The following is an 11419-nucleotide window of genomic DNA, read 5'->3' as shown; positions in this document are numbered from 1 at the left end:
TTTGAATTTATATTAATATAATTTCTAAATATTTATTCAAACATATTTTCAATTAGTTTTAAAAGTATATTTTGTTAAATATTTATAATATTTTATTAAAGTTGACCAAAAATACTGTTAAAATTAAGAAAAATTATTAAACACATACCTATTATATATAAAGATATAAATTATAGATATTTTAATTGATATCTATTATATATTATTATAGATATTTTTCCATTAATTAATAGCTATAAATTATATATTTTTAATTGATATGTATTATATTATAGGTATTAGTTTTTCTTAATTAATTAGTAACTATAAATTAGAAAAAGTTGAATAAAAATTGAAAAAAAAAATGTAGTTTGATTTGGAGAAATTTGAGAGTGAAACATCCCATAAATTAGATATTTTTAATTGATATATAATTATTATTATAGATATTTTTCTTTTGATTAATTAATAACTATAAATTAGAAAAAAAATATAATATTAAAACAATGTGAAAAAAGGAGATAATAGAAAGTGGTTTAGAGAAATTTTATAGTGATTTTTGGGAACTTTATATATATAGAGGAAATTTTTTTAAAAAAGATACGGTGCGTTAAGGCAGGGTCCTGTTTTAGCCACATAAATCAATTTTGACCTAAATTTTTTTATGACGGTGTTCATTGTGATCATAGCAGGCCTCCTGCAAAATTTTGAGAAAATTTGGATGATTTATGATTATGAAATAAGAGTTTAAATAGTTTGTTGCACATATGCTTCTTTTATATGAGCGGGAAAACAATCAATTTGAACCATACTTTTGGTATTGTAAATTATTTGAATTTGTCTAAAATTTTACAAGAGACTGCTATAACTATAATAAATATCATTATAAAAAACTAGAACAAAAATAATTTACGTGCCTAAAACAATAACATAATTTACCTTAAAATTTTCTTATATAGATATAGATTATTTATAGTGATATCAATATTTCTTTTACCTATTATCTAAATGGCTAATTAATACGAATATAAATATATATTTTTTCAAATGATATAAATATTTTTATTTAGTGAGGATATAAATACTATTAAAGTCATGAAAAAAAAAACATTTCATTCAAGCCAAATTTGGTAGAAAGTAGTTTTTTTATAATAATAATAATAATAACGCTTCAAAACGCGTGGCCATTAAAGGGGCCTATTAAAAAAGAGAAATGCTAAACATTACATTGAAATTTTCTCTCGAGTCTACGTGGCATCCCAATAAACATAATATAATTGTTTATTTAATAATAAAAAATAAGTAAAATTGTACTATGTATTTACTTTTCCAAAGTCTGTCTTTTTTTTTTTTTCTTTAAAATTATACTTAGTACCCAATTTAAGTTAACCTTTTTAATTTTTACCCATATTTTAAAACTCTTTGATTAATACACAAACTATTAATGACTCTACCCATTATACAGTGGTCTAGTGGAACTGACAGTAGAATATTATTTAAAGAGGGAAGTAAATGACACAACAGAGACAAAGATTGTGATTTTTACATTGGACTACTAGTAGTGTTTTAAGGGTAATATGGGAAATGTGCTTAAAAAAATGGGTAATATTCAACTAAATACTATTAGTGGCTATTTTTAGTTAACTAATCATGAAACCGGGTATTTTTCAAATTATCCCTTTTTTTTTTTGGAAAAACAAAAAAGCCCATCATGTCTATCAAAATTACTCAGCCCATTTTTTGCAAAAAGAAAAGAAAAAACTCCGTAAAATAGGAGGAGACCCACAAGATACACGGTTATCTTTCTTCTACGATATATTCTCTTAAAGAACAAAAGTATGATTGAGGTTCTTGGTTAAAAATTATAAGAAGAACAAAAGCATATATGATGAAAGCTTTTTTTTTAATGCATGTTGAAAGCATTGGGTTTGCTGTATTTTCTTTATAATTGGAGTAATCTTTACGAGAGGGAATTTTTTATCTGACTTTGCACATCAAACTTATATATATATATATATATATATTTGTTTTTATGTTCTTGATAATTTATTTATTTGTCATTAATCTCTTTTTTGTTTCTAATTTTTTTCTCCCTTAAAAAAAGTTTCATATCATTATCGAAAGGAAGGAAAAAGAATGAAAGGGATTTCTGCAATTTTTTTTTTTTTTTTTTGAGGAAGGTTTCTGCATTTGGGTTAGTACAGAAAAAAGTGAGTTTATGCCATAGAGAGAACTAAAAATGAGGAAGAAAAAAAATTAAGGATCTTTCACAATTAAATAATTGTGAAAATAAATCATATAACAATTAAAAAAAAATCTTACAGCAGTTCGCTACAGGGATCAAAATATATAAAGAAAGATTACAACTTAAAATATATATATATATATAGCATACCTGTATAGCACAATTTTATTCATTTTCTTAGAAATCAGTTTAGGAAAAAAAATCTATATAATTAGTTTTTTCTTTTCTTTTTTTTGCAATAAATTGGTGAGTAATTTTTTTTTTCTTAGAAAGTGATTGAGTGATTTTGCTAGATATGGTAAGATTTTTCTTGTTTTTCCAAAAAAAAAAAAGAAAGATTTTGGGGAAGTAAATACAAAGTATAATTTTTTTTATTATTATTAAATAAACAATTAAAATATACTTATTGAGGTGCCACATCGACTCGGGAGAAAATTCCATCCTAATGTTTAGCATTTCTAAAAAAAAAGGAGTCTTCCTCACTCCGCCGTCTCTTTCACGTTTTTTTTAATAATTAAAGATTAAAAGGAAACTTCATAAATTATCATTTTCAAAGTTCCAACTCGAACCACCATATTAAACAATTCAGGGTTCAGCAGTTGACTAGGACTAATAATAGATAGAATACTAATCATATTATATTTTAAGTTTTTTTTTAATAGAATAGCATTTTTAATATTCAATAATTTTTTTTTGTAGGGCATAAATAGAAGAAGTATAGAGGGTGATGATGATGAGCTACAATATTTATTCCCGAGCCTTTTCTTGTAAATTTTCATTAAAGCCCAAAAAAATGAGAAACAAAACTTGGCCTCGGCCACGGCCATTGCTATTCATTCTTATTGTATTGTTCGTGTTACATAGTAATCTCCATACCGTTCATGGTGACGTCGGCACCTCAGCTCAGTACTCTCCTCCCTATCTCCGTAAGTCGATCTATCTATCTCTCTATTCTAAAATTTAATCAATTACCCCCAAAACTTGCAACTAAATTTGGAATTGAAAACATTGTTTAGCGACGGCGTGTTACGACAGCGACTCGTCGCAATTTCCGTCGAGTAATTTGTTTGCGGCGGCCGGAGATGGGATCTGGGACAATGGGGCCTCGTGCGGGAGACAGTACCAAGTTAGGTGCATCAGCGCAGCCCAACCGGGAACTTGTATCCCGGATAAGACTATCCTTATCAAGATTGTGGATTACGCGGGTTCGCTGGTTTCCAGTCCCTCCGCCACAGGGACAACCATGGTTTTGTCCCAAACCGGGTTCGGTGCCATTGCCGATTCAACGGCTTCGTCTATCAATATTGAATTTCAGCAGTAAGTAGTACACCATACACCATGTGTCTTTTACGTTACTTTTAATTCTTCGTCCCCCTTTTTCAATTAATAATAGAAAATTATTAATATATATGTGTGCAATTGCAGGGTATGATGGAGGAGAAGATTCGTGGAAAATAGAATTAAAAGCTCGATATCAAGTATTGCTAAGGGGCTCTCAATACCATAACAAGATCACATATAATTATTCGAGCAATTTAATATTGTTCTCATGTGGTTGGTGTTGGACAAATAGCAAATCTGTCAAAAATTGTAATATCATATTGGAAATATTATATATAAAAAAATATGTCGGTTTTGGTATCATTTGGTTTGAGTTTCATATTTCATTCTTCTACGTTAGCACTACCATTCAAATAATCAATGATAGAGTACTTTTCGTAATTATTTTTCGTAATTACTAGCAAAACAAGCTTTCGTGCGTGCTTCTTCCCTTTTGGAAGATTCTCTACAGTAACTTACCAGGTTGTCTCACTTATTGTTTGGTATCATATTCTTTTGGACCAAGTCCTAGGGGCGGCCAAATGAGACGGACCATGGTCGCCAAATTTTTTTCTTTCTACATTTTAGTAATGTAATTTTGAAGAAATAAATTAGTAAAAATTTATATCAGTCTCCTAATATTTATATTAGTACAATGTAATTTTGAAAAAAAAAAAAATTATTGTTGTCTCACTTTTTTTACTAGACGGATGCAGGATGGATGCAGATAAGTGACTCCTTTTGGCAATTAAATATTTTTACCCTAATTTTTTTTTTATAAGAGTGTACATTGTTGTTATTTAAGATATTCTGTAAATTTTCAAGAAATTTATAATAATTTACAGTGCCTGTCATTTAAGATATTCTGTAAATTTTCAAGAAATTTAGAATAATTTACAGTGTCAAAAACAAAGTTTAATCAGCTTGACACACGTGTTTATTTTTTTGTATGTGTGTGTAAAATTCAACTATTTGAACATTATTTTCAATACTGTAAATTAATTTAAATTTCTTGAAAATTTACAGATTATCTTAAATGACTATAATATACTCCGTCATAAAAAAATTATTTAGGTGCCAAAATATAAAAATAACTACACTAGTACAACCAAAAAAATAGTTCTATATATATATATATATATTTGGAACACTTCTTAATGGTTACTACTCATAGATGGGTTCTAACAATTATAATGATTTGGCAACATAGTGACTTGGTATAGCAAATCACCAACAAGTAAATATTTTTTTCTACATTAATTTCGAATTTAATTAATTTTTTTTCATATAATTAATGGTGTTTCGAACCAATAACTATATTTAGAAATTGACATGCATTTGAAAAATGAAAAGCTTACAATATTATATTTTCATGATAAATACACGTTTTTCATCAGGTAATCTTTCAAAAAATTTGAAAAAAATCAAAATTTACTTTTAGAAATATTAATTAACAACTATATATATGAACCATTGATCTTAATCCAATAGTTAACATTAAAGTAACCATCCATGGGTAGTAACCATTAAGAGTGCACCCATATATATATTTGTCTCCTCTTGTATTATAATTCTTGCCATTGAGTACATATATGTTTGGAATACATTTTACAGGATCTTCATGTTTGTTATATATTAAACAAATTAACATATAAAACAACTTAGAAATATGTTTCTAATGAATTTCATAAAGTTTATAATATAAGAGATTTTAAGAATTTTACTTTTACGCAGCTGATATTGAGACTTCTTCATTTCCTCTCTCTAGCCCTTATTCATTTTCGTCGCAGAGTAATGACAAGAGAGTGAATTGATCTTCAAACTACACATTTTTCCACAATTACATTTGATCACCTAGACTAGAGTGGACAATTCTCAATACATGAGAAGAGAAAATTATAGAGAAAAAGAGAGAATATGAGCGGCTACAATAGATCTCTTGAGTCTATTTAATTATATAATTAAAATATAAGCTTAAAAATCCGTATATGGCTGGATACTAGATATTTTACCATGCCTTGGCACTTTTCCATTTTTAAATTCAAATAATAAAAACATTTAAATTCAAATACTATTATTTTCTATAATTATATAATAAAACAAAATTATTATTAATTAATTAAATAAATATAATATAATATATATAAACTGATTTCGAAATCTTATAAATTTTTTATTAAAACTTTATATAAATATAAATATATATAATTACAATTATATTTAAATAATAATTAATTAATTAATTCAATCATTTATTTAAATCAATTAATTATAATATGAACCTTGATTTAATACTACTTATGTAATAACCAAATTTATTATTTTCTTATAAGCTCCTTAAATATGACAATAGGTTAGTTTTTATTCAGTTTATAGTTTAATTTGAGTGGTGGAAATTTAAAAAGATTGCTTTAAGTTTAATTATTTATTTTAAGGTATGATCTTATGACTTAGAAATAATTATAATTTAGACAATTATAATTATTATAGCTAGTAGTTTATGGGATTTTAGTATATGATTAAATTAGAGTATAGTTTTGTAATGCCCTGGATAGCCAAGACCATTGCATTGTGTATTTTAAATAGTGTTGGACTTGCTAATCAAGTCTTTTGGATATAAACGTGTTACTAAGGATAATTAATGGATTATGGTTAAAATATTTTGATCATAGGAATAATTGTTTCTCATTAAAAAGTGTGAGTTTGTACATGTGATCCCAGAAAATAAGTGCTTACAAGACAATTACAACCCTCAAAATAATTACAATTGAAGCCAGCCTAAGTGGGAAAATAAAATTTGGCTGTAGCCCCTGTTGATCCCTCGGCTGTCGGTCGAGCAGCTGCTGATGTACACACTGCCCCTAAAGCTCTCCAACTCATGGCTGGCCAGCTTTCCCTTTCCCTTACCTACACCACATAGCACCCGTGAGTCAAAACTCAGTAAGAAAACTTAAATCAACGAATACGATAAGCAACAACATATAAGCAGTAAACTTGAATCAATAATTCAATAAATAACGGGATATAAGCAATAAGCTTTGCAGTGATAATCTGCACAATCGAATACATATTTCATTATCAACAATCAATACAGTTAGTTAAGTGCAATCGACAATTTTATTTATTTAAGTGACATTTAGACCCAGCGCCCTTAGGCCGAGTCCTCTGGTCATAGGCCGGGTTGCGTTCCGCACACTTAATGTCGGCCATGGCGCCCTTAGGCCGAACTTTCAGCAGATATATAATCACACACATATATATACATTGCACAACACACAACCAGACACAACATATACAAGCATGCCCAATCGAGTAATTACAATTATAATCACAGTCATATCCATTTACAGGGGTCTAAGCCCCAATCACAACCAAGGTGCAATTTTCTTACCTCGAGTTCTGTGCGATAGACTATACGGCCTCAAGTACAATCTTGATTCCGAGCCTTGCGATAGTCACAACATAAACATACTCTTATTAGGGATCGACTTTAAATCTAGAGCCTCACTCAAAACCATATCCTTAAGATTATTATTCTCAGTTGTCGGGATGTTAGAAACATCCCTCGAGCCCCCAAGTGGGCCACCAAATGGATTCTTGGACTCCTTGAGCCCTAATCCTAAGAAAAACCATGTTTCGGGGTACCTGGCGCGATCGCGCCTGTAGAAAGTTTGGACTTTCTGGGATACTGGCGCCTCGCGCCTTATCCCAGTGCAGTCACTCCATTAACTCCGAAACCCAAAAATCAAAATCCCCACTTCCTGAGACACTAGCGCGATCGCGCCCCAACCTAGTGTGGTCGCGCTAGGTCGCTAGAGACTTGAAAACGAGCCCAGACTCTCATGTTCTTCCTCAATTTCTCAAAATCACGTTTATAATCAAACCCAGAAAATCAACCCCAAACAGACTCTCCAGCAAGTTTATAGTCACAAAATGCCCTACACAACCCTAGCAACCTAATACCAACATCAATCTACCATAAAACACACTAAAACTCGTCAAAACAACAACATATCAACAATTAACATTTTTGAGCTTTAGAACTCAAGCTTCCAACCACCAAATTTGAAAATACTAAACCTAAATCACAACCATACAACAACACACCAAGGTTAATGTAACGACCCAAAATTACTATTAAGGCTTAAGGGCCTTGATTAGTGTGCCAGGAGGGCATAATTGGAGGTTAAGGGAAGTAATGGTAAGGGAGTATGAATATGGTTACTGGATAAGCAGGCAGACCCTGCTCGGCTGGTAAGGGCTTAATCGTAATTTTGGTCCGTTAGGGCATAAATGTGAATGTGTGTGATAAATTGTTGAGACCACATTTTTATGTGGATAGATAGATAAATATATACGTGTGTACATGTGTGTGCATTTGTAACTATCGACACGAGGCGATCCTAGGGAGCACGTAGCGGGAAAAGTTACAACGGGGCTTAATAGTTGACTCTGGATAAGTCAGGGGTATTATAGGTATCGGGTAGTTATTTTGACTCTCGGGTTATGAAAATAAATATATGGAGATATATTTGAGGTTAGGAAGTCTAGGTGGGAATATTGGGGAATTTTACCATTTTGCCATCGGGGACGTTTCCGGCACCCCGAGGCTCGGGATTGACTTAACGAGATAAAGCATAGACTTAGTTAAAACAGAAGCTTGTGGAAAAAGAAGATTAGACCGACTTTTTTTCTCTCTCCCTCTTCTCTCTCAAGGAAACTAGGAAAAACACAAGGAAAATAGAGGAAACTTGGAGGATTTGGGCTGGGATTTCAAAGGGTTTCAGTGGGGATCTAAAAGCTTAGCTCAAGGATTATCCAAGGAACATTTAATCAAAGCCAAGGTGAGAATCAAACTGTGTTTTTGAGGTTAGAAACTCTGAGTTTTTCTGAGTAGTAAGATAATTGTAATTTTGATGTTTAAGGTTGAATTGAAGCTAGAAACTTGGGGAACTAGCTGGGAATCTGCTTAGAGAGGGGGTTCAACTGAAGAGGTAAACTTTAATTTATGATTTAGAAGCTTAAATTTGATTTCTGTATGGTTGATTTTAGTGTTTGATGTTCTTGAGTTTTAGAGATTGAAACATGGTTTGCAATGAGTTTTAGGTTGGGTTTCCTGTTGAATTATGATGTTAAAGTTGTCTTAAAAGTGATGGGAATGATTGATATTGAAATAGGGAGCTTTGGGATGATTTTGGGTAAGGTTTGGAGGTTGGAAATGGTGGAAATTCTGGGCTCGAAGGGAAGGGCCGCAGCTCTGTTCTAGAGCGCTGCGGCCCTAGGATGAAGATGAGCCAGGAGGGCTCGGCCAAGGGTGAGTGCCGTGGCGCCCAAGGCAAGGGCCGCTGTGCGTGTCTTCTTTCAGGGAGGGCCTTGGTTCTGTTTTAAGGGCAGGGCCACGGCTAAGCTTTAGGGGCCGCAACCCTTAGACGCATACTTGAACGTTCAAGGTTTTAAAGTACGGGGATCAAGCCTAGGGTGCTCGGGATCAATCTCACCACCGTGCTTGGTGGGATTCGACTTCCCGGAAGCTAGTTTTGTACACGAAAACCTATATTTGAATATTAATGGAATCCATTATCTTGGTTGTGACTGGGTGTTAAGCTAGGGCTCGGGAAATGGATCGTGCTCGGGGGTCGTCCTTTCTAATTAAAGCACTTGGAATCAAGGTAAGAAAACTGCACCTATGTAGGTGGATAGGTTGGGACCAAGTGTTCCCTATATTTGTTTGTATTGCTATGTGAATATGTTGGGACTAAGAGTTCCCTATAATTATATGAATGTCATGAGGTGGTATTATGCCATTGGGACCTGTGATAATTGGCCTAAGGGTGCCGAAATCAACACTTGCGCACATGGCGCGGCTCGGACACTGGTATCCGATGACAGCTTATTAATCACTGAGCTCGGTTAAGCTGGCCGGAGTCAATGAGTATGTCACTGGGCTTGGCCTAAGCGAGCGAAAGACAGTGAATTAAACAGAGGGTGCGACCTGCAGGCATTAACCCTAGTTATTGCTTGGCATAGGTTCTATTTTTGATTATGGTGTATGACTTTATGAGTATCTGGAGTTGAATTATTGGTTATTGACCAGTGTGTTGCCTTGAATGTATTTTATGGTTTGCTGGTAACTGATTAATGCCTTGTGATTATTTGGATTATGCTCAACGAACTGTTTAGCTGCTATTACTGTTATATTGTGATGCTATGTTTTCTTGCTGGGCCTCGGCTCACGGGTGCCACGTGGTGCAGGTAATGCTAGTTGGCCATGGGTTGGAGAGCTCTGGGGGCGAGGTGTACATTATCAGCTGCTCGGCCACCACGGTCGAGGGATTATACAGGGACGGGAACCTAAATTGTAAATTTTTCCATTAGAGTGGCTTGGTTATTTATTTGTTAGCGAGAATTTTGTATTTATGTTATTTAAACCTTGTTTTGGGATCCTATGTATCAAACATGTATTTTAGTAAAATTTAATCGTTTATAACCAAAATTCTTTTTAACCTAACTTGCTTATGTCATTAGTTACACATTTTGATTCAAATGACTTGATTAGCAAGTCTTGCACTATTCAAACACACAGTGTAATGGTCTTGGTTATCCAGGGCGTTACAGTTAACAACAACAAAACTCATTTCAAAACTCAGTACACCCAAAACCTAACTCTAAGCACTTCAATCTCAATTAAAACACATCAAACTCCCAAAATTCAAGAACATAACCATGAAGCAAGAAAGAACCTCACAAGTTGGCAGCGTACCTCTGAATTCAAAATCTCCTAGAGTGAGGATGAATTTGCAGCCCTTTAATCCTCCCCAATTCCCCAAACTTCCAAGGAAATCCCCACAAATTTAAGCCTTTGTGCCTTGTGCTCTTGGGATAATATTTGAGAGTCTAACACCAAATTTTGAGAGAAACCAAGGGAAAGTAATGGGTGCCCAAACCTGGGGTGCTTTGGCTATTGCTGCCTTGGTCAAATGACCACTATGCCCTCAATCTATAATTCAATCCAAAGCATTTTTTTTTTGGTAAATCAGCAAGCTTGTATTATGCACAAAAACTACTTACAAACACCAATCAATACAGACACCAAACTCAAAATCAAAACAACCAACCAACATTAATTACAATATAACTTCCTCACCCAGATCAAATCCTCCTTACCAAGGTTCCTATCAAATAACAATCTCAATCTAAAACAAATGTCTGCTTTAATATTCTGAGAGACACAGCAAATTAACGGCACCTGATGATTCCAAAAAGCTGAGTTTCTAGCCAACCATATGTGGTACACACAGGCAGCAAGAGAACACAAATACACTCTTCTTTTACATTCAGACTGTCTGCACGCCTTATCCAATTCATCAAACCAGTCAACTCACATCGGTGTGATCCAATTCTTAACCAATTCAATATAGAGATTAGACAACTCTTACTAAACTGGCATTCAAAAAATAAGTGACTATGGCTTTCATCATACTGACCACAGATGACACAAATAGAGTCTTGGGCTATTCCAAACCGAAAAAGTCTGTCTTTAGTAGGCAGCCTCTGCTTTAACACCAACCAAGAGACAAACTTATGCTTTGGGATGCCTAATCTATCCCAGATAGCAGCAAATTTCCATCTGATCTGGGAGGTGTTCTTCATCAACTTATACAGGTTGGCTATACTATAATGAGCCCATTTGAGCATAGTTCCTTGATAAGACTCCTTAATCTCCTCCTTAATCCTTACGATTCTTTTCCAGTACCAGCTGCTGGAGCTAGGCGCTTTATAGCTCCACCAGTCATCTTGCTTTAAGTAAACCGCATGAATCCATTTCACCCACAGGTTCTCTTCTTTTTTTGCAATAGCCCAGACATATTTCCCAAT

At 33.1% G+C, this 11419-nt stretch overlaps 1 protein-coding gene across 1 annotated transcript; it reads left to right on the top strand.

The window, feature by feature from the left end:
* The first annotated feature begins 2843 nt into the window (after positions 1-2843).
* LOC133796964 (EG45-like domain containing protein) lies at positions 2844-3868 on the top strand. The gene is made up of 3 exons (XM_062234683.1): positions 2844-3150; positions 3241-3541; positions 3650-3868. Exons 1-3 carry the CDS (start codon positions 2952-2954, stop codon positions 3654-3656), a joined length of 507 nt encoding a protein of 168 aa, XP_062090667.1. The 5' UTR covers positions 2844-2951; the 3' UTR covers positions 3657-3868.
* Positions 3869-11419: the final 7551 nt, after the last annotated feature.

Source organism: Humulus lupulus, chromosome 8 (genome assembly GCF_963169125.1).
Source record: "Humulus lupulus chromosome 8, drHumLupu1.1, whole genome shotgun sequence".
NCBI classification, from domain to species: domain Eukaryota; kingdom Viridiplantae; phylum Streptophyta; class Magnoliopsida; order Rosales; family Cannabaceae; genus Humulus; species Humulus lupulus.
The sequence above is the reverse complement of the archived record's forward strand: the minus strand, read 5'-3'. Positions and strand labels throughout refer to the sequence as shown.

Bases quoted from the DNA above. Each gene is read 5' to 3' on its own strand.
- LOC133796964 (XM_062234683.1), top strand. From the start codon at position 2,952: ATGATGATGAGCTACAATATTTATTCCCGAGCCTTTTCTTGTAAATTT. The intron at 3,151-3,240 runs GTAAGTCGATCT...AACATTGTTTAG, and splicing joins GTACTCTCCTCCCTATCTCC to CGACGGCGTGTTACGACAGC.